The 22,865-nt window shown below is 45.9% G+C and overlaps 1 protein-coding gene across 1 annotated transcript in view; it reads left to right on the forward strand.

Moving 5' to 3' along the window:
* Positions 1–22,865, forward strand: part of LOC149327426 (venom metalloproteinase antarease-like TpachMP_B) — a 99,975-nt gene that overhangs the window by 15,893 nt on the left and 61,217 nt on the right. The window contains exons 4-5 of the mRNA XM_089564877.1: positions 7,440–7,564; positions 10,574–10,651. Coding sequence (XP_089421003.1) covers positions 7,440–7,564; positions 10,574–10,651 — 203 coding nt within the window. The remainder of the gene's footprint in view (positions 1–7,439; positions 7,565–10,573; positions 10,652–22,865) is intronic.

A 22,865-nucleotide genomic window follows, 5' to 3' on the forward strand; every position in this document is an offset into this window, starting at 1 on the left:
CAAAACCAGTTGTCCTGTTGCGTTCAACCAGAGTGCGCGGCGCCTGAAGCGATGTACACAACAGCAAGTATGCTTGAACCAGCTGAGGATAAGGTGGTTGTCGGACTTTTCCGCGACAATCTTGCAGACGCACAACACATGAATGTCCTAGAGGGAGTGCAGGAGGATATTAAAAGGTATGTCAGGTCGTGCGACACCTGCCAGAGGACGTTCCCGAAGGGCAAAGGAGGGAAGGCCCCGTTGGGACGCATGCCTCTTATCGACACCCCATTTGACCGGGGAAGAGTCTGTGGTGTAAGATCTCATTTGTAAATCGCCGGAGGGTGATGCCCAATGTACAGTGCTTTGTAATCCAGTGTTTGTAACTTCTGTAAACGCAGTATGGTAGAGCTTATGGTTTGTTTTTCTTCGGCCTTCGTTTTCCGGTTATGGATTGTTCGGTGTGTACATATTCACTTGTATGGTATAGACGTGTTTAAAGTTTATCTCTGATGTTTTGTATAGTTTTCATTTTGCGTTTGCCAGATGTATAGTGTTTGACCCCATGTTCCCTGTGTAAGCGTTTCCATGTGCCTCCATGTGTGACAGTGTACAGTGCCTTCGTGGACTTCGACGAAATCTAACTTGTCTGTTCATTATATGAACAGAAGTGTTGTGTGCATTTTTTTCTGCACACAACACGGCAGTTTTTTCTGTGAAAAAACTTTTCCGAAGGGGAGGGGGGGGGGGCATATGTGATGTGCACGCCACACTTTCGACGGTTTCATGAAACGCGGCGTGTCGACAGTGGTGCTTCGGACATCGGAGCGCCGTGCGTGCCAGCCCCGCGTTGCGCGGGTGCGTGTGGGAGCGGTGTGCGCGAGGCACACACGAGGAACGTAGAGCTACGTGTCAGAAAACCGAGGTGTTGAGGAAGACACCGCAGCACAAGTCTAGTCGTTCAAGCGTGGAAGCGACAGCTGTCGGACGTTTGGGTCCGTGCTGTCGGTGAGAGAGAGAGAGAAAAAACTTTTATTTGAATCGAGGAAGGTTGCTCGAGCAACTTGGGTGGCACCCCTAGTCCAAGGCGCCACTGGATTTAGCTGACTGACGGACTTGCTGAACCAACTTATTTTGCTGATCCAGAGTCTCGCTGGTCAGGGCCACCTCCAACTGCTCATATTTCGGGTTGGATACAGTTAAGTGTTTTGTTTTCGTTGTGCATTCCCACGATATGTGGTAGAGCGTAGAGCGAGCTCCACACCAAGGGCATGTATTCTGATATTGAGCGGGGCTAATCTTGTGTAGGAGGAACAAGTTAGGGAAAGTGTTGGTCTGAATTTTCCTCCAGTCTATGGCTGCGGAGGAGTCTAGTTTTATATGAGGGGGTGGGTACTTTCTGCGCTCCAGCCGAATATGTTCTAATCTCTCACCATAGGTGCTAGGCATGGGCGTGGGGTAGGGATGAGGATCCGCCCGGTTGGTTAAATCTCGGGCTAGATCGATCGTTGGCTACCTCATTTCCAGCTAGTCCTTCGTGACCAGCTGTCCATGTTAGTCTGTGTGTTTGGCTGAGATTGCCAAGTAGCTGTGTTGCTCTTGAGGGAAGCCTGCCATTAAGAAAGTCTCGGCAGGCTTGTTGGGAGTCTGTTATAACGTGGGAGCCCTCTCCTGTTTGGTCTGTATGTTCGATGGCGATAGCTATTGTCAGAGCCTCTGCAGAGGAGGGTTTTTCTGCATAGATAGAAGCTTGGAGAGCCGGTTTTAGTTGGTGGTCAATCGCAGCGACTGAGAACTTTTCCGGCCTGGGGTAGGCCCCAATGTCTACGTAAACGGCTTTACGGTCGCTTTCTAGGTGTTTCTGAAGTGCCTATGCTATCGCTTGTCGTCTGCCTTGCTGATGAGCATGATGCATGTGACGTGGGATTGGGCTAACGGTGATCTTTTCTCGGGTTTGGAGTGTAAGAGAGGTTTTACTGCCTCTTGTGTCCAGCCCCGGCCATGTCCCTAATTTAGTCAGGATCGTCCTTCCCGCATTGGTTGTTAGAAGGCGTTTCTTTTGGCTTTCCAAGAGGGCTTCTTGGAGCTCGGTAAAAGTGTTGTGCAGACCAAGATCTAGGAGTCGTTCTGTAGAAGTGGCTATTGGAAGATTGAGGGCAGTTTTTTAAGCCCCTCTTATGATTGTATCGATAGCTCTGGTTTCCACAGTACCCAGTTTTTGGTAAGGGAGGCCGTATGTTATCCTGCTCAGAACTAGGTCCTTGACGAGTCTAAGGGTGTCCTCTTCTCTCATACCTTTGCAGTGCCAGGTAATGCGGCGAATCATTCTTGAGATTTGATTAACTATTGTTTTGATGGTTCTGATCATATGGTCGGATCTGAGGTTACTTTGAAGCCAGAGCCCCAGTATCCGGATCTTCTGCACTTCATTAATTTTGCGTCCTCCCAGGAAAAGCTCAACTTCTCCTGGGGATGTCTAAGGGACTTTATGGAGTCTAATGACCTCAGACTTCTCCGGGGCACATTCCAGACCACTTTCCGCAGCAAATTCTTCAACCCTGTGTATGGCTTCTTGTAGGGCTTCTTCTTTTTGGGCTAAGGAGCCATGTGTGACCCATAGAGTTATATCATCGGCATAGACCGTGTAGCCTATGTCGGGCTGCGTTTGAACCTTTCTTGCTAGCTTTAGCATGGCAATATTGAAGAGGAGGGGGGATATTATAGCCCCTTGAGGAGTACCCTTGTTAGGCATGGGGAAGGGATGAGAACGGACTTCACCAATGCCTATGGTGGCGGTTCTGTTGGAGAGGAAAGCCTTGATGTAGTTAAAGATCCTCTCTCCGCAGTTTAGACCACTCAGCTCCTCTAGGATAGCCTGATGGGAGACCTTGTCAAAGGCTCCTTTTAAATCCAGAGCTGAAAGAAGGTTTTCTCCGTGGGTGGTATTGTATTAATCACTTCTTCGCTAATCCTTAGGAAGGAATCTTGTGTACAGAGACCTTTTCGGAATCCCACCATAGTGTAGGGGTAAAAGTTGTTATCTTCTATATATTTCTGGAGTCTGGTGTGTATGATTCTTTCATACAGTTTGCCCAGACAGGAGGTTAAGGAGATTGGGCGGAGGGACTCTACTGCCGGGGGTTTCCCGCCTTTGGAATCGTAATGATGTCAGCATGGCGCCACTCAGCTGGTACCTGGCCTTTCTCCCATAATTCCTCGTTAATGTATTCTGTTAGGTCTTTCAGATGGTGGTTCCTAAGGTTTCGAATTATAGCGTTGGTAACCGTGTCTCCGCCCGGTGCTGTGTTCCGCTGAGCTATTCTTGCTGCAGCATAAACTTCAGATACCGTTATGGAGGCGTCTAAGCTTGGATTATGTTGTCCTTCATAGGTCAGGGTGCATGGAGGGGTGTGGTCTCCCCTGTACTTGCGATGCATGGCTGTTATGAGGTCTTGGTCTGTGCCTTGAAACTTATGGGCAACTGTTTGAAGAGTTCGGCTGGTAACTGATTTGGCCTTATTGGGGTCGAGCATGCATCTTAAGGTGGTCCATGTCTGGGCTGTGCTTAGGGTGCCTTTCAGGGAAGCACAAAACTCAGACCAGTTTTGTCTGCATAGTTGTATAGCATCTGCTTGCGCTTGCTGTGTAATCTTAGCAATTCGTATTTGTAGTTTTCTATTGAGACGCTGCTTTTTCCAGCGTTTAGTGAGGCCTTTTCGAGCCTCCCATAGATGCGATAGGTGGCGATCTACTTCCGGTGCTTCCACGGTCCGTTGGATGGTTCCAGTGTTGCTTGAGTGGACATCTTTGATTAGTTGAGTCCACTCTTGAATATTTTTAATGTCTCCTTCTGGCGGTGGCCAGTCTCAGAATTTTGTCCAGTCCGCGATGTGTACATTTCCCAGAGCTCTTCTGATTCTGGCAGTTGGTATAGAGAGACTTATGATGTTGTGGTCGCTGCAGAAGGATTCCTCCAGATTAGTCCAGGTTGCGTGATTAATGTTCTTAATGAAGGTGAGGTCTCGGCAGGCATCTCGGCTAATACTGTTCCCTGTTCTGGTAGGAGAGGTAGTATCTGTGACGAGCCCTAAACCAAGCATTTCCACGGCTTCAAGTAGATTAGCACCTTTTTGAGAGTCGCTTATATAGCCCCAGGAGCTGTGTCTTGCATTCATGTCTCCCAGAACCACCAAGGGGTTGTCCTGGGCTATTCTAGTGCAATCTGTTAGTATAGGCAGAAAATCTTCCTTCTTGCGGCTTGGAGGGCTGTAGATATTTAGGACAAAGATGCTGTGCTTTCCCCTCTCTTGCGGCAGAACTTCAACTAGAACATGGTTAATACCTATGAAGGGGAGTTGATGTGGGACTGTCGTAACCGATTTGGCCACAAGAGTAGCTAATCTCGGCGAGTCCGTAGGTGCCATTGTATAATATCCACGAAGGTAAGGAGCAACGCGGGTTTCCTGGAGACAGATTATATCCGGGGGTATAGGAGACTTTTGAATGAACATAAGCAAGGAACTGTCCTTATTTCTGAAAGTTCTACAATTCCAATGCCAGATTTCTAAGTGCTTTTGTGCTTGTTTAGGGGAGGGCACCATCTTGACTGCTAGCAAAGGATTCACAATCGCTGACGTCAGCCGCGCTTGTGTGTCTTCTGTGGACTTTGGCCCGGGGGTTATTTATTTTTATTTACTATTTATTTTGAACATACTCCAGGCTGAGCGCCCAAGCAGGAGTGGCATGTATTTACATATATTTACATAAAAAAAGCATGACAGAACAAGTTACAAAACATCAACAGATTGCGTAGTCCAGTTGAAACCGTTATTACTGCACATAAAATATAAGCACAAAAAAACGCGCAGTCAGTCCTGCGCGTTTCCTGACTCCCTGCGTGAGGACTTGGATTTTAGAATTGAATTCTTCTTGCACAGCGGAAAATTGCTGCTGCATCTGGAGAGATTGTTGTTGCATTTGTTGTTGGAGAGCTTGCATCTGAGCCTGTATTTGGACCATAATTTGTTAGAGAGTGGGTTGTTCAACATTTTTGTCAGGGGGAGGGCATTGAACAGAGGCTTGGGGTGTTGTGTTCTGCGTCTGAGGCCGTAGATTGCTAAGGTCTTCAGTTACCATACTTGCTGGGGCTGGTAATGCTTGTACTGGGCTAGGTGTTGCTGAGCGAGAGGTAAGGAGTTGGTTTATCTTTTCCTCTAACCTTTGTATCCGTTGGTTTTGCTCCGCTATTTTTGCTCTGAGCTGTTTGTTAGTAGCTGTTTGCAATCCTGGCATGTATTAGTATTGTTTTGAGCAGGGGAGACGGCAACCTGAGACCAGCTTACCCTTTTGTCGGGGGAGTCCATTTTCTTCCCTGGTGGAGGTCCTTGGCCCTGGCTGGTCTTGTCTCCTGCTTCGCCTTGTCTTGCTTGTGTTTTGGGAGGGAAAGGTCTCCTGGCCTTGACTGGGACCGGGAACTAGATCGCCCTCTGGATCTGGATCGGTAGCTGGAGCGGTCGGTATACTCGGCCTCCGCGTCATCTGATGAGAACCACCTGAAATCTCGCTTGGACTTGTCGATTCGGCTGAGCCTGCCTTGTTTTTTGGTGTTTAGGGAGGAGGTGGGAGGAGTAATGTCGGTCTTCAGACGCTGTTTGCACTCCTTGGATCCCGTTGGGTGTTTTCCCTCACAGATAGCACACATTACTGTGCAGGGATGGTCTTGCTCGGGGTTGTGTTGGCCACAATTCTGGCATACTTTGATGTTGGGGGTCGGGCAGACGTCCGATCTGTGCCCCATTCTCAGGGACACATGGCATACTTGTTGGGTAGGTCTGAACGGATACGAGGCCATCTCGCCCCCGTAATATATGACATAGCGGGGAATGATCGGGCAGCGAAACGTAATGACCGCTGTTTTGGTCTGGCCCAGCATGCGAGCTTGTAGTACTTCGGCTCCCTGGGTTCGGACACGGAGGTTGGCCAAAAGTTCTTCGGACGGTGTTCCTGGGTCAACTCCGTGAATCACGCCCCGCACGACGTCTTCCGGCGCTGCCACATAAGCATTGACGTGATATTACTTGCCCCCTAGGAGCAGCTTGGTTATGCAGCGGAGAGCCTCAGCTGTGTCGTCGTAGGGAGTACTTGCGATGATTATATTGGAGCCCATGCGAAGTCTGCTTCCCTTGAATCACCGACTCAAGACCATCGAGTCCCGTTCAAGCGTGGAAGTGGCAGCGGTCGAACGGTGGGTTCGAGCTGCCAAGGCTTCCCTTGAATCATCGGCTCAAGATCATTAAGCCTCATTCAAGCGTCGAGGTGGCAGCCGTCAGACTTCGGGTCTGTGCTGCCAAGGCTTCCTTGGATAGGCTGCACAAGCCTACGGTGTTTGCGGAACGCCGTCGACAGGACCCGGCTACAGTTCTCCTGCTGCTGCTGCCCAGTTCTTGGGGGCGACTGACAAGAGTTCGTCGGCGTCTCCCGCGTCATCTCCGTTCCTCCTCTCCTGGCTCTCTACCACCGCCTCCCTGGACGCAACGCCAGCGACGCATCGCAACTCGCCAACCCGCGTCTGTGTCACCTGCAAGGCCTTCCCGCTCCAACTTGGACGCTTTGTATCCGGTGAACTCTCTCCTTTTTGTCTATAGTGTTGTACGCGTTTCTAGTGTGTGTTTTCCTTGATGTTTTCGTATCTTTTACTGGCTCCTTTCCTTTAAAATATAAACACGGCTTCGTTTTTTTTTGTTTGATTTGTTTGTTCCTTTCCTCGAACCTGCACGCGAAAGCGTTCCCCTTCGGCAGTCGGGGACGCGTCCACCCGATTCGCCACGACTCATGCAACGTAATAAACCATCTGGTTTAAAAATCGTAATCAGCCTTTGTTTAGTAGGTGACGCTACGGTCGATTTCTTGAAATTCTGCTTTTTGTTATTTTTCTGAGAAGCCTGAAAATAAATTGTACAACTGTATAGTCCGCGTCCTAATACACTTTTAGCAATTATTCTACGCAAAAGAAATAAAAAGCAGTCTATTTGTGCATATACTGAGAGATAGCGGCCTTTAGTGATTCACTCCTGATTCACAACATTTGTAACATTCCTTTCAAGCGCTTGCCTAATGCGCAATGAAAAACCATCTTCGAAGAACTTGTGAAACATTGTGCTTGCATTCGTCTTGCAATTTCTGCTTATAACCATTGCCGAGAATGTTCATGAACAGCAGCGCTGACAGTTCTTAATGAAAAGTTTCTAGCGCGCGGCGCTATGGATAGTTTGCATGATGCGTTTTCGTAACCTGCTGCATATTTGAAAATTTAATAACAACAGTCTACAAAAGGCCTTTTAGGATACATTTCAGGGCAAGAACGGGCTGCTTTCTAGAGTCAATTATCGGTTTAGCTGCACAAACCAACTAAAACTTTTTAAACAGTATACCAATTTTTCTTGCAAACATCATCATTACAGGCGCCGCCACGATCACAGTTAACACCAAAGTGGTGGTGTTCAAGGACTACCAAGACAGATTTAGGAAAGGCAAGCTACGTCACATCTTTTATCTGGTTGAGTACCTGCGAGTGTTTTTTGCTCTGGTGAGTTTCTTCCGCGTGTTTTACACTAGCAGTCTAACAAGGATTTGAATCTGTTGTAAAAATGACGCGATTCGGTTAATATGAAGAGTATAACCGAGACCATTTGAACATTTAACTCTAAGGAGAAAAAAAATATTTGCTCAATTTTTTTTTGTTCCTTTCTGGTGCCCACTCCTGTCGATGGAATGAAAGCTCAGGGAAAATTAACCAGAAGGAACTTCTCTGGACACTTTCAGGCTGCATTCCTACCGTAATATTTCCGTTCCTTTTACAGGCGACCCCAACCACATCTCCACTGAAATTCGGCACTACCTCCTGCGTTACAATTTTAGATATGTGTGGCATGTGCACTAATTACACTTCACTCTACTTCTGTTGAAAACGGCAAAGTATTTCGTTTGATGACTACGATTGACGTCGACATTTACGGCATATTACACCACAATCTTTTTAGCAAGACGCTGCGCAATTTGTTTTCCTTCTTACACTTATGTATATCTTGGTATCCCCGTTTGTGAAAAATTGCATTTAGCCCTGACAATTTGTCGCCTATAAGCTGCCGCCTTTTACTGCTCAAAATTTCATGTAACGACTTCTACAGTTAAGTATAGTATTCTTTTAAAGAATAATAACTCTAATATCATTCAGTGTCACGCTTTCTGTGATAAACTTATCACAAGCATCGTGCTGACTGGCTGGGAGTATTAGCTGAAGAGCCAGGGGATTCAAGGTGGAGTGGTATGTGTCGCACTTCGCAACAATAAAGAACTTTCAGCCAGCCGCGTGGCGGCTTGCCGCTTTGCCATCGGCAGAGTGATACGTAGCGATCGGCAAAAGACAAGAGTCCACGCGTATTTTTATGTCCACGGTCCTAATTTGCAGCTATGTAACCTGTAACTGAAATTATTTATCCCCGGAAACCTAAATATAAAACAAAAGCGAAAGCGAAGCCGCCACTCGACTGGATGAAAGGAACTCCACGCGTTGCCGGACTCCTCGTCTTTTTGAAGGTGAGTTAAAAAAAAAAGTTAGAGCCGGGAGGTTTATTTCGATTTGATAGAGAAATCGGCCACACAGGATAATAATTGAAAGTTTCTAACAATGCTCGGAGACTGTAGATGGAGTTCACGCAATAAAAAGACGATTACCGATCCCTCTTTAGTACACTTTTAAAATATTGTTGAATCATTATTTTTCTGTGAAACCTTTTTAGAGCAATGCGCTTCCATCTTCCTTGTGTAGAGTGGTGCACACTTTTAGCGCCAAAAAACAGGTGGACTGAATTATTAGCAGGTGCACTGAACACCGCTCGTTCTTGTGAGACTGCTGCCCTTTCTAATGTTTAAAAACCTACCCCTATGTGAGCACATGACACACTGTGCATTGCGAGTGCAGCATGGCGTAGAGTTGAGAGGGGCAGCCGTGCTACACTCCCAAATGAGTACAAGCAGCAGCTATTAGCTTATCGCGGCCCAGGAATGGGCTTTCAACGAATCCGAGATACGCGGTAAAGTCTTGATGGCCGCATCAATCGTATTCAAGGCGCACTTTTTGTTGTCCGTTAAATTCCAACACACATTTCGGCTGTGATGCTCCATTTTTCAAAGGGGCTATAACAGCCTGAGTAGTGGACTCCCGCGCCCCATAGCTCGCGTGTTTTCGGCCGGGAGCCAACTAAAAACATTAACCAGGCCTCTGTATACGCGTCACCAACAGCAGTGGGACCAAAAACGCAAAGCTAAATAAACTCCAATATTACACTATGTGTCGCTTACAATAAAACAAGAGCTTCAGCTACGCCGGTCGATATAGAATCTTTCTTCCGAAATGTGGGCCGTACACACTGATAAAACCGTGGTGAGCAAGAAATCAAGAGCGTCACCTCTGCCTCAGGTGGCCATAGTGTCCTGTCAACAATACACAGCCCAAGGGGTTTGCTTCCAACTCGCGTATAGGGGCTCTTAAGTGCCTTTGACAGTCCTAAGCTTGGGAGGGATGGGAACTTAAGTTCCTCCCGCCTTCGTGAGATTATGGCCCCTAAGTATGCAAGAGGAGCCGCGCTGCAAAGGCTGTATACTTTCGACAAATACTGTACATGTGCACCTACGACAGTCATGCCGATATTGAAGGTATTCAGAAAACACCCCTAATTTAATCTACATCTTGCCGGGCTTTTGGTATCGCTAGCTGAGGAGCGCTGGATCAATAGCGGTGGATTGCAACAGGCCTTCATAAGATTATGACAACACCACAGAACATACAAACCGTGGCTATTGAGTTGCGCATTGAAGAATCGCATTGAATACGTTGAAGTCATGATGGAACGATCACATCGGATATAACAGTTCAGGACAGTCGCCCAAACTCAAAAATTAAAATGCTATTTCTAAATTAGCATGTCAACGTACGTGCTTTCGAGAGGATTGCCGTAGAATCCAGGGCGTTGTCGTCGAACGACGGCTGCTCAGGCCGAAACGCATCCCTGTGTTCAGGGCATGGCTACTAGATATCAGGAAATGTATCAAATGGTAGATGCTAGGACATCAATTTAGAACGTCCTGATAGTGTAGAACGCCAAGAAGTGCGGAGAATAGTACAGGAGGCATTTTTACCAAATCGACGATTGCGGAAAGATTTCCTCAACTCAACTGTAAACTCGTGAATTTGAAGTCAGCCTGAAACCAGTCCTACCTATGTGTAAAGATTTGATATGTATTTTTGAAATAAATGTCTATTAGTGCATAATTTCTTTTAAATGGCCGCATCACCTTCTGTGCTCTCACTAGTAAATTAAATGCATTTATGGTTTCATAGATCAGAAAAGGTAACCGTGTTGAAGTGTGCGAGTAATAAGTACGTGATTATGCAAATTTCAAACCTAAAATTTAGACACAGCAGATAAATGTCTGTACTGCAAGTGGCATGGATAATTTAATGCGTCGTTTGCCTTGCCAGCTTTCAACTCATTCCAAACAGCTGTTGTTATAAGGGTTCTTTCTTTTTCTAAAGGTGAACTTCATTCTGAAGCGTTTCGATAAAAACGTCCTGGACTTGCAGTTAGCAATAACTGGCGTGGTTCTTCTCACGGTAAGAACTATTTCTCATGCTATAACCATTCAGTGCCGTTCGTCTTAATTCAGTGCAGCATGCGATACAGGCGTGTTTAAGGCGCACAAAAAAAAAATTCAATACGCCCATTTCACAAAAAAACAGTGCTGAAGTGCGCTCTCCACAAGCAGCCAAGCCGCCATATTAGGTTTCGTCTGTGATGCCACCTGTGCTGGAGCCCGATTTCCTTAACTTCACTAATTTCATTCAGAAAAATGAATCACAGGCATAACTATGGTGGTGGTGGTTAAAATATTCATTTTAAAACTGGAAACAATGAGCGAAGACTAGAATACATGATCGGACCTTATGTCAGGGCCCCAGTAGATAGAGCTGCTAGCCACGCTCGGCGAACGGTAGCGCTGCGGAGGGTGCAGCTCTATCGCGACGGCGGAGATCCTAGCGGCGACACTCCACTTCTCAATCAAGCCGTTTGCTTGAAATATGTTCCAGGTGGCTACAGCAAGCTGAATGTACAATAATAACTGATGCGCACGTTGGCCAGACATGATTTATTGTGAAACAGCGCAACGGCACAAGGCCAGAGGCCGAGAAGGGACGATACACAGCGCTGACTAACAACAGAAGTTTATTCTGGAAGCCATGCTTATAAAGGCGCCAGCGACACTCAAAAACAGAAGCACACAAAAAACAAACAAAGAGACGTAACAGATATCCCTCCGACCAGACACGTTTTTGAAAACACAAGGTTAACACGTGTGCAAAAATTCATGTTCTTTCTGCAAGATATTGAAGAAGCGTAGCTTGGTGGGCCAGTTGGTGCATGGTATATAGAAAACCAGCGAAAAGGACGCATTCACAAGGAGGAGAAGTACACAGGACAATGCTGGAAACACAACTGAAAATTCAATTTTCAGTGAATTTTCAGTTGTGTTTCCAGCGCTGTCCTGTGTACTTCTCCTTGTGAATGCGTCCTTTTCGCTGGTTTTCTACATTCTGTAAGATAGCGACAGAAGGGGTGCTTACACACCTCTGACCCAACTTAATCATCTCATACGCTTCGATAATATCTCTAGTCAGCTGATCTTTGTGTTTATAGACAATCCTGCTTTTGTCATATAAAGGTTGACAAGCACAATCCCGGGAGTGAACATCGATGTGGCGGGCAGCATTCTTGACATCGTTTTTGTGCTCCCTCAGTCTATCGTTCAAACAACGACCAGTTTGTCCAACATAGGAACCACCACAACTAAAAGGGATCGAATACACCAGATTTTCTACACACTTCACAAATTTAACCTCATGATTTTTGTGCAGACGGGTTCCGCTTCAATTGACTTTTTGGGGCCATTTACACGCGCGCACAAACTTCTCAATTTCACAGGAGCAGAAAACACGACATCTACTCCGGCTCTCTTACCTATTATTCTTAAATTATGCGATGCAACATGAATGTAGGGTATAACAGACACATTTTTTCTTCTGGTACTGTGGTCGACTGCGGCACCAAGTTTCAACCTTTTCAACATCCCTTTAATACTGCTGCAAAAACGTTGAGGGGGTATCCTGCAGTGACAAGCCTCTGAACCTGGTACTAAAAACTATTGGCAGTCCTGTGGGTGCAAGATTTCTTCATGGCGTTACTGAAGCAAGACGCTACAATGCCCATTTTTATGAGCTTCGAATGAGAGGAACTGTACGGAAGCAACGGTTTTTTGCTCCTAGGTTCAAAAGACCAGCACATATGTGCAACAGTGAAGTACAGGTTCAGGTCAAGAAATTTTATGGAGTCATCAACAGGTATTTCATGTGTCACTTCAAGAGGCGCAAGAACTTCAGACAAAACTGAAAGGTGAAAAAATCGGATGATTTAATTGACTTTTTGAAGCATAACCAGGACAAACGGTTACGTGCCTTCTCAATTGTTGTCAAAGACTTTTATTATTCTATCCCACATGATGAGCTGCTAAAGTGCATTAATGAAGTAATTGACAGGTACGGAGCAGTTGCTTTTCAGAATGCTTCCTGCATCTCCGTACTAAACTTCTTGGCCCTCTTACAAACATCCCTTGAGTCCACTTTCGCTGAATGGGATAGCCGTGTTTTCATTCAAAACAAAGGGATATGCATAGGAGCGCGCATTGCCCCATTGTTGGGCGATTTCTATTTTGCCATGCTTGACAGGACGCTTGAAAATCGTCTCATTAGCTGAAATGCTGCAAGAGTTTTCCGTTTTGTAGATGACTACCTGGTTCTGATTAAATCTTAGTCGGTGAATTTTGATGGAGAAGTTATTGCCATTCTTTCAGTTTTTTCTGAAGTTCTTGCGCCTCTTGAAGTGACACATGAAGTACCTCTTGATGACTCCATAAAATTTCTTGACCTGACCCTGTACTTCCCTGTTGCACATATATGCTGGTCTTTTGAAACTAGGAGCAAAAAACCGTTGTTTCCGTACAGTTCTTCTCATTCCAAGCTCGTAAAAAGGGGAATTGTAGCGTCTTGCTTCAGTAACGCCATGAAGAAATCTTGCACCCACAGGACTGACAATAGTTTTTATTACCAGGCTCCGAGGCTCCTCATTGCAGGATACCCCCTCAACGTTTTATCAGCAGTAGCGGAGGGGATGTTGAAAAGGTTGAAACTTTGTGCCGCAGTCGACCACATTACCAGAAGAAAAAATGCGTCGGTTGTACCCTACATTCACGTTGCCTCGCATAATTTGAAAAGAATAGGTAAGAGAGCCGGAGTAGATGTTGTGTTTTCTGCTCCTGTGAAATTGAGAAGTTTGTGCGTGTGTGTAAATGGCCCCAAAAAGTCAACCGAAGCGGAACCCGTCTGCACAAAAAAGCATGAGGTTAAATTTGTTTTCACCGGAACAGCGCGCACTAAGACACGGACATGAAGGGAGACACGACACACACGAGCGCTGACAAAACAAACCATCCACTCACACATTCATAGTCAATTCATGCATGTCGCACTGAACAAGGACGATAACAACGTTATCATTTTCCCTTCGCTAAAAATGCCAATTCTTTAGAGCCGATCGATAAAGAGGGACTACTGACGCATACGTCTTTAGACCAGGCGATGTGCGCTGCTTCGATTATTTCGCGTGTTAATTGGTCACTGTGTTTACTTAAAATTTGTGTGCGAGCGAAGTCAGGGTGGCAAGTTTTGTTTTCACAGTCTCTACAATGGATCCCGAGATGCCCTTTTACTGTGTTATGCACGTTATTATTGTGCTCCTTAAGGCGTTCATTCAGGCATCTCCCCTCTAACCTTGAACTGTTAACGAAAAGAGCCGATAAACGTGAAGGCCTTAGTTTACAAGTGTTTTTTTAGCGCAAAAACCCACAAACCAGAGTGTCCGTTTCGTGTGATCGTATCTGAGAGAGGCACATGGCAGAAAACTGTAGCCGTTTTTCTAAAGAAGATCTTAAATTCGCTCACGTTGGACAATCCTTTCGAGGTAAAAAATTCGAAGGATGTAATCCAGGTTTTAGAAACTAACAAGAACAAGGGACTGATGGCCTGCTCTTTTGATGTCAAGGACCTATATTATTCACTACCACATGACGAACTTTTCGCGTGCTTAGAAGAATGTATTGACCAGCAAGGAGTAATTGAATTCCAAAACAAGAACGGCATATCCGCCGAGGGCTTTTTAGAACTACTTCAAATGTATTTAACTTCTACTTTCATTTTTTGGGAAAGTGAGTTTTAACAGCAAAAACGAGGAGTTTGCATCAGGTAATGCACAGCAACCGTGCTTAGTGACTTGTTGTTAGCACATAAGGGTAGACGGCTTCAAGAAAAATTGAAAGGGTCAAAGGTTGTACGATGTTTTCGCTATGTTGATGATTTTCTTGTTCTTATAGACTCTAATGTGGAAGAATTTGACGCAGTCTTTACCCAGATCAAAGCTAACTTTGTTGAGTGCCTTCATCCCCTCATACTAACTACTGAAGTGCCAGAAAACTATGTCAAATAATTTTTCGACCTCAAACTGAGATTAATGCACCATCACATGTGTTGGTCTTACCAGCCACGAAGCAGAAAGCCATTGCTCTCTTTTACGTCATCTCGTTCTAAGCTGGTAAAACGTGCCGTGGCGAAGTCTTGCTATCACAACGCGCTTAACAAATCTTGCATGCACTCCATGCAAGACAGTTTCCTTCTCCAAACTGATCGGCTCGTTAAGGCTGGTTATCCCAAGCAGCTACTATTATCAGTGTCCGAATCTATTCTCAGTAGCTTGAGCAAAAATGGAAAAGGGGAGTAGGCAGATTCAGTGACGTGGAAGGAAAAAGAAAAAACTACTGTTGTGCCTTACATTCATCAATTCTCCCACAGACTAAAAAAGATAGCGAATAGAGCGCGTGTTAAGGTTATGTTTTCGGCTCCGGATAAGCTTGGGAAGATGTGCAAAATGCTTAACACTGAATTCGTTCCCAGAGAATGCGACATGAAGCATGAAAATCGATTCGTGCCATGTGAAGGTGTAGTGTATGCCATTCCCTTGTCATGCGGCAAGCTGTATGTGGGTCAGACGGGGAGATGCCTCAATGAACGACTGAAGAAGCACAATAATAACGTGCTTAACACAGTAAAAGGGCATCTCGGAATCCATTGCAGAGACTGTGAAAGCAAAACTTGCCACCCTGACTTCACTCGCACACAAATTTTAAGTAAACACAGTGACCAATTAACACGCGAAATAATCGAAGCAGCGCACATCGCCTGGTCTAAAGACGCGTGCGTCAGCAGCCCCTCTTTATCGATCGGCTCTAAAGAATTGGCATTTTTAGCGACGGGAAAATGATAATGTTGTTATCGTCCTTGTTCAGTGCGACATGCATGAATTCACTATGAATCTATGAATGGATGGTTTATTTTCCTTGTGTTGTTGGAACTGCATATATGCTTCATTCCAAACAATAAACACCAGTTGAAAGTCAGCGCTCGTGTGTGTCGTGACTTAGTGCGCGCTGTTCCGGTGAAAATGAGTTATCAACTTGCCGAAGCATCTGTTAAATTTGTGACGTGTGTAGAAAATCTGGTGTATTCGATCCCTTTGAGTTGTGGTGGTTCCTATGTTGGACAAACTCGTTGTTGTTTGAGCGATAGGCTGAGGGAGCACAAAAACAAAGTGAAGAATGCTGTTCGCCACATCAGTGTTCACTCCCGGGATTGTTCTTGCCAACCTTTATATGACAAAAGCAGGATTGTTGCTAAACACAAAGATCAGCTGACTAGAGAAGTTATCGAAGCGTGTGAGATGATGAAGTTGCGTCAGAGGTGTGTAAGCACCCCTTCTGTCGCTATCTTGCAGAAAGAACATGAATTTTTGCACACGTGTTAACCTTGTGTTTTCTGAAACGTGCCTGGTCGGAGGGATATCTGTCACGTTTCTTTGTTTGTTTTTTGTGTGCTTCTGTTTTTCAGTGTCGCTGGCGCCTTTATAAGCATAGCTTCCTGAATAAATTTCTGTTGTTAGTCAGCGCTGTGTATCGTCCCTTCTCGGCCTCTGGCCTTGTGCCGTTGCGCTGTTTCAGAAGAAATCAAGCTGAATGTGCTTTCCAGAGCACCAGCGCCTCTGTGACCAGCTTCTACGCGCTCTTTCTGTGGGCCATTCTTTTTTTCCAGGTCGCGTGATGAGTAGCTGCCCGCTGCTCAGTATGCCTGTCGCAGCATATGGACGCAGTTAGATGAACACCTCTTCCTTATAAAAATTGAATACGAGCACCCACAAGTCATGCGGCCACGGAAACACCACCGCTAGGCTCGCGTTCACAACGCGCAGACACGGCGGTGGGCCAGAGTACCACAGTTGCTAGAGTGCATGACGAAGGTGGTTGCGGAGCTCACCTGCTTGCGAAATCAATTTATTAAAATCAAGTTTTTCGGTAAGAAATACTGATCTCCTCTACCGCTGCTCTTCTGAAGAGCACAGGCATATGTACACTATACCAGCGAAATTTTGTTGATACCAGGAATGGACCGGAAATTGATGAAGACATACTTTTTAGTATATTAAGTCGGTCTACGGCCTGCAAAGTCACGAGCATTACAAGTAGCGGAAACTAGTTTTTTAAAACACGCCTTATCAGTTCTATACCAGAAAGCCCCTGGAACCATCTCTCACTTTATGCTACAGAAACTAATCCATAATTTTTTATTCATATAACATGCCAACAAATAATCCTCTTCAATCCTCGCTTGTAAAAAATTTCCTCCGCCAACGGTGACTTCTCTCAGCGCAAGCTTCCATCATTTGTAAGATTGTGCTGGAACAGTTGCGCGAAGGACAATCCTCCTTGTAAATGACGAGAAGTTAACTTTATTTATTTATGGCGCAAGGCCCCCCGCACTAGACCCCCCAAACTTACCGGAAATAAATTGTCACCGAAGCGGTAGCACTTTATGACACGACGTTTCCTTGTTCACGTCCTAATAAAATAGTTTTACCTAAACGAAAAACATAGGTGCAAAGTCATTTGCCATTTGTCTGAAACTTCTTCCCAATAAGTGCCATTATGCTTTTGCGAAGCACAGCATATGCAGTCCGGCAAGTGGACAAAGCGTGTAAAATGACCAATGGGCGTTTTCGCCAAAATTTCTAACATATTGAAAAGGTCTATTGGCTTTAAAATTTATGTCACTGGGAAACACCGAGTATTTATTGCTATTTAAGAGGGAATAAGATAACTGTATCGTAGGTTCACCACGCGAAAATGTTCTTGTTCATCTTTGAGCGTCTGGCGGCTTATAGACACTTTTCATAAGATATAACGCGAACACCTTACGTAGGAAATGAGACAAACAGAGGAAATGTAATGGCAAAAATTCAGTAGAGCAAGAGCCGGACGACGCGAACAAAAAAGGTTTTCAGTATATCAAAGTAGCCAACGTACGCAAAACAAAGCAGTGCGATTACGAAAGAAAACAATGCATGTTGTTAGCAAAATATATAATTTTGCAGTGACTGGCCAAAGACTGCAGATTTAGCTCTGCATTCTGGAAAAGAATTCGAATCAAAAACGGTCCGTGGATGAAAACTGTGCATAAAAGATTTTGTTTTCGCAAAAACTGGTTGTAGTGAATGACTCCGGCGATGACGTGTTAGTTTTGTGCTCGGAAATTTCAGACAAGGCGGAAGGCTCATATTTAGCTTTTTTTTCAATTTGATATATAAAGAGAAAACGACACATTTCCCTGCTGGTTTTTAAAGGCTGAATATTGCTGGCAATTTTGTGTTTAGTATATATTCACCAAAGATAGCCTTACTGCTTTTCTCTTTATCTGATCAAGTCGATAAGTATCCTTCTTTGTGTGAGGCTCCTAGACGATCGAAGCATAATCAAGTTTAGACCGTACGTAGTTCGTGTTGAAAGCCAGAAGTTTAGGAATGAATTGTAGTTGGACCGCTTCTTCAGTATGGATTGTGGTTGGACAGCTGCTTGAGTAGCGTGGAGCTGGAGATCTCTCTGACAGTCAGGTAAACGCAGTCTTCTAAACGAAACGAAAAACATAGGTGCAAAGTCATTTGCCATTTGTCTGAAACTTCTTCCCAATTAGTACCATTATGCTTTTGGGAAGCACAGCATATGCAGTCCGGCAAGTTGACAAAGCGTGTAAAATGACCAATGGGCGTTTTCGCCAGAATTTCTAACATATTGAAAAGGTCTATTGGCTTTACAATTTATGTCAAGCCGCCGCGGTGGCTCAGTGGCTATGGTGCTCGGCTGCTGACCCGAAAGACGCGGGTTCGATCCCGGCCGCGGCGGTTGAATTTCTTTGGAGGAGAAATTCGAGGCCCGTGTACTGTGCGATGTCAGTGCACGTTAAAGAACCCCAGGTGGTCGAAATTTCCGGAGCCATCCACTACGGCGTCTCTCATAGCCTTAGTCGCTTTGGGACGTTAAACCCCATAAACCAACCAACCAACAATTTATGTCACTGGCAAACACCGAGTATTTATTGCTATTTAAGAGGGAATAAGATAACTGTATCGTAGGTTCACCACGCGAAAATGTTCTTGTTCATCTTTGAGCGTCTGGCGGCTTATAGACACGCTTCATAAGATATAACGCGAACACATTACGTAGGAAATGATAACGTAACCCTCCTCTAACGCGCTGACAGGCACAGTTTGCTTATCGCAAACTAGGCAGAAAATCTTTCTGCCCTTAAAGGCAAGGGTCAAAGTAGTTTCGTAATGACGGAGAGGTTTTCGAATTTAGGAGATATGGCAGTTTCCTTCAGCAGAAAGCAAGGCACAGTTTTAATGAGCGTTGTAGCTAGGACGGTTTTCATTCAGTCATTAACGCACATTCTATACAAACTATTCCAACATGTCATATATTGAAACCTGTTGTCTTTTCCGGAAACAACTTCGTTCTCTAGTGCGTTCAAGCACGGTTTCCATAATTGTTCGTCCTGCGAAACCCAGCCTTTTGTCTTTTCCTTACAGCAGTGCCTCTGCTTTATACAAAGGATGATTTATTAAGTGTATCATTTTATATTTCTCTAAAGCTTTCAGCAAAGCTCCGCATCAACTACTGCTTCCTAAAATTAGCGCAATAAATGCAAATGCTAACATCTTTGGTTGGGTAGAATGCTTCTTAACTAACCGCTCTTAGTTTTTCTCAGGTAACGAATCTAAAGATTGCAGATAACCCCTTTGTAGTGTTGATGAAGTGTTTTTTTGTGGGCGGGGAGGAAGGGATCCCCCAAGGTGGAGTAGATTTGTAATAAGGAAGTAATTACTCATTGACATCCAACCAAGCTCAGCCATACGGCTAAAGAGGAAAGCTATACAGCTTTCTCAGAAACCTCGCAGTTAAAGAAACATTCGTCCTGGTCCGGTGTTCGAACCCGGGACCACCGCTTCACCGGAACAGTCGCTCCACCAATTGAGCTAACCGGGACGGCAAGCTTATGGTAGTGCGAGAGCAAATTCATCAATAACTCGATAACCAGAAAAGTGTCAAATCCGGCGTACCCAAAGGTTTTCTTTTGGTTCTTCATAATTTTTTTGCGTATATCAGTGATTTTCGTGATTGTAATAACTCCCCTGTTAAATTCATGGCAGGTATTAGTGTTCTGTATAGTGAAACAACAAGCCCACACGATTCCTGTCTCCTTCAATTCGATCTGAACAGTGTCTCCAATTGGAGGGATAAATGATTAACGTCCATGTATACTCCAAAGAAGAAGACGCACGTTCGTGGGAAAGACGGAGATGAACCTGCGCTTCACCGACCTTGCCTGCGCCGTGTTTGTCTGTGCTCGACCTGGTCTGTTTTCGCCGCTGCTTCCGTGGTCCCATTTCCCTTAAAATACCCACCTTACATTTTGGTGGACGTGTCGGATAGTGTCGTGCAACTCCACAGCCGTTCCCTCCCAACGCATATGATGCTTGAGGACTTCCAACATCAAGTCGTGCCAGTGGGCTGTGCTGTTATCTCCGCTGGATTCCATCTGCAGCTGGACCCGGCCATCATCAGCGAGAGCTGTGAGCATGATGTAGAATATTGGCTCAAATCTAACGAACGTGTGATCCTCTGCAACAAATGGGACGATGCTACCATACTCAATAACTTTATCTTTTATCTCTATCGGCACTGCTAACTCGTGGTATCTGAACCATGAAGTGGACAGCCTAACTTTGTGTGGCTTCAAGACGAACTTATCACAAGCCTTTCGTCGTGCCGCAGTCAGAAAACTGCGCTCCGAACAACGTTTGCGCGAACGGTCGCGGAAGGTCAGCGAAAGCTTTAGAAGCTACATCAAAGAGGTACTCGACATATGCAAACCTGTAAATCTCTACATTTCAAAAGCTGACAAGATGAAACACATCCTGAAGGGCACTGATGGCGCCTATCAGATGGTGTTAGCACGCGACTTGCGCACCGTTACCCAAGTCATCACTCTTAGCCAGAGCCTTCAAGAGCTGCGCAAGCAGCGGATCCTAACTCGTCAGTACACCATACAGGCTGAGTCTTTTGCTCAGCTAAGGCGTCCAGCTGGCACCTCCTCGCTGCTGCTACAGATAAAAAACTTTGTTCGCGAAGAAGTGCCGTGTCAGCGTTCCTTTCTACTGAGCCCTTTAAAGCCACCGCTATACTTGGCTCCGGCTCTCCGACATACCATTGAAGAGCATTTTGCTGTGGCTTTTCCGCCCGCCCATCCTCCACCACCTGTCGATGCTTCACTGACCTATGCCGACGTCGTCAACCATCCACCGCCACCTGTCACCACTCCGCTGACATAGGCGGACGTCGCAGCCAGACCTCGGCCGCCTACCTACCCTTTGCGCGGCGGCTCCTTGCGTTCGTCCGGCTCCGCGAATCAGCAATGCCTGCCTCACCGCCGAATACAGGCCTAGTTGCTTCACTTGCGGCAATTGCCTGGTCATGTGACTTGGCTTTGCTCTACTCGTGTCGCAGTTTTAACACAAATTCCTCAAGCTTCCGCATGCAGGCCTTCCTCGAGTCAGTATTCCGGGCATGCTCAGCCGCCTTCACCTCGTCCCTTTTCCCCGGACCGTTCACCATTCTCTGGACACCGTTCACCTTCGCAGAAACGCCGCACCATCTCACCTACGCGTCGTCGCCCCATCACTACTCAGAAGGAAAACTCGGTGCAGCGGTTGCTGAAGGAAGAACTGCGCCCCCAGCGAACTTTCAAAGCACTCGCATTTTACGTGGTAATCATAACGAAATTTCTACGGAGGGCGTTTTTCTAATGGCGCTTGTAGACACAGGTCCTGCGATTTGTGTAATAGACGAAAAACTTTGTCGCTTATTAATGAAGGTAAAGACGCCAATTTCAAAACTATCGCTGCTCACCGCCAGCCCTCAGCACATCAAGCCGTCCGCTGGATGTACCGCAGGAGTTGACATTCACGACTCCCTCTACACGATACAGTTCATCGTAGTGCCTTCCTGCTCCTATGCTGTTATTCTGGGCTGGGATTTCCTTTCTCACATGAGCTATCGTTGACAGTATTCTATCAAAAGTCGGGGTTTCTGCTCTGCCCAATCCTTTGCCGGTGGCTGCTCCTGTTTCGTGTGCCCTCGCCGCCGAAGTCATCGGCCTTCTTTCAAGCTCTTCCGTGCATGCTCACCTCTCTTGCCACTCTTTTACCGACGTCACTGTACTGTCCTCAACAGCTCCTACTTTTCTGAACGGCGTCTTCCACTGCCATACGCCAAAATAACTGTCTACGCTGACCTCTCCGTACTTCTGGTCTGTAGCCCAATTTCCTCCCCCTGTGTTTTGCCCTTAAGTGAATCTCTCGACACTGCCCAACGCACCCAGTCTCTGGTTTTCGGCGACGGGAGTAACGATACGCCGAAACTAGCTTAGCCAAGGTTCTTCAGCACCCGATCTGTCTTCTACCAAAATATTTCTTTGCTCCATAGACACCGATCTTCCTACACCGCAACGGACGCAGCTTCTCACTCTCCTTCATCAATTCTGTCCTGCCTTCGATTCTCACCAAAATTCCTTGGGCCAAACTTCACTTGTCATCCATTACATCGACACTGGTGGCCACACAACGCAGTGTAATTGCCCTTATCGTGTGTCTGCAGGCGAGCGCTAGACTGTTGAAGAACAAGGCTACAAAATGCTTGAGAAAGACGTCTTTCATCTCTCAAGCAGCCATTGCGGGTCGGCTGTTGCAATTGTGAAGAAGAGAGATGGGTCAATTCGTTTCTGCGTGGATTGTAGCCGTCTTATTAGGCTTACGCGCAAGGACGTCTATCCCCACTGTGTGTGGGGGACTGAACTGTTTTCATTCCTAGATTACCTTCCGAGTTCTGGCAATCCCCTATGGAATAAACCAATCGTCCAAAAACAGCGTTTGTGACCTCCGATGGGTTGTATGAATTTACCGTGGTGCATCTCGGCCTTTGTAAGGCCCCAGTGACTTTGAAAACGATGATGGACACAATTTTTCGTCGATTCAAGTGAAAGATGTTCCTCTGCTACCTCGGCAACATTGCGTCTTTTCTCCCGACATTGATACCCACCACACTCGCCTGAAGCACGTCTTGATTTGCCTCTCTGACGCCGGCCTGCAGCTCAACTTAATAAAATGCCGCTTTGCTGCTTGTCAACTGACCATTTCAGGACATATTTTTTCAAAGGAAGGCGTTTATCCAAACTCAGCCAAACTTCGTGCTGTGGCTGCTTTTCCGAAACCTACCTGCAAAGC

This window comes from Amblyomma mixtum, chromosome 10 (genome assembly GCF_055824585.1).
Source record: "Amblyomma mixtum isolate Tamu chromosome 10, ASM5582458v1, whole genome shotgun sequence".
In the NCBI taxonomy this organism is placed as follows: domain Eukaryota; kingdom Metazoa; phylum Arthropoda; class Arachnida; order Ixodida; family Ixodidae; genus Amblyomma; species Amblyomma mixtum.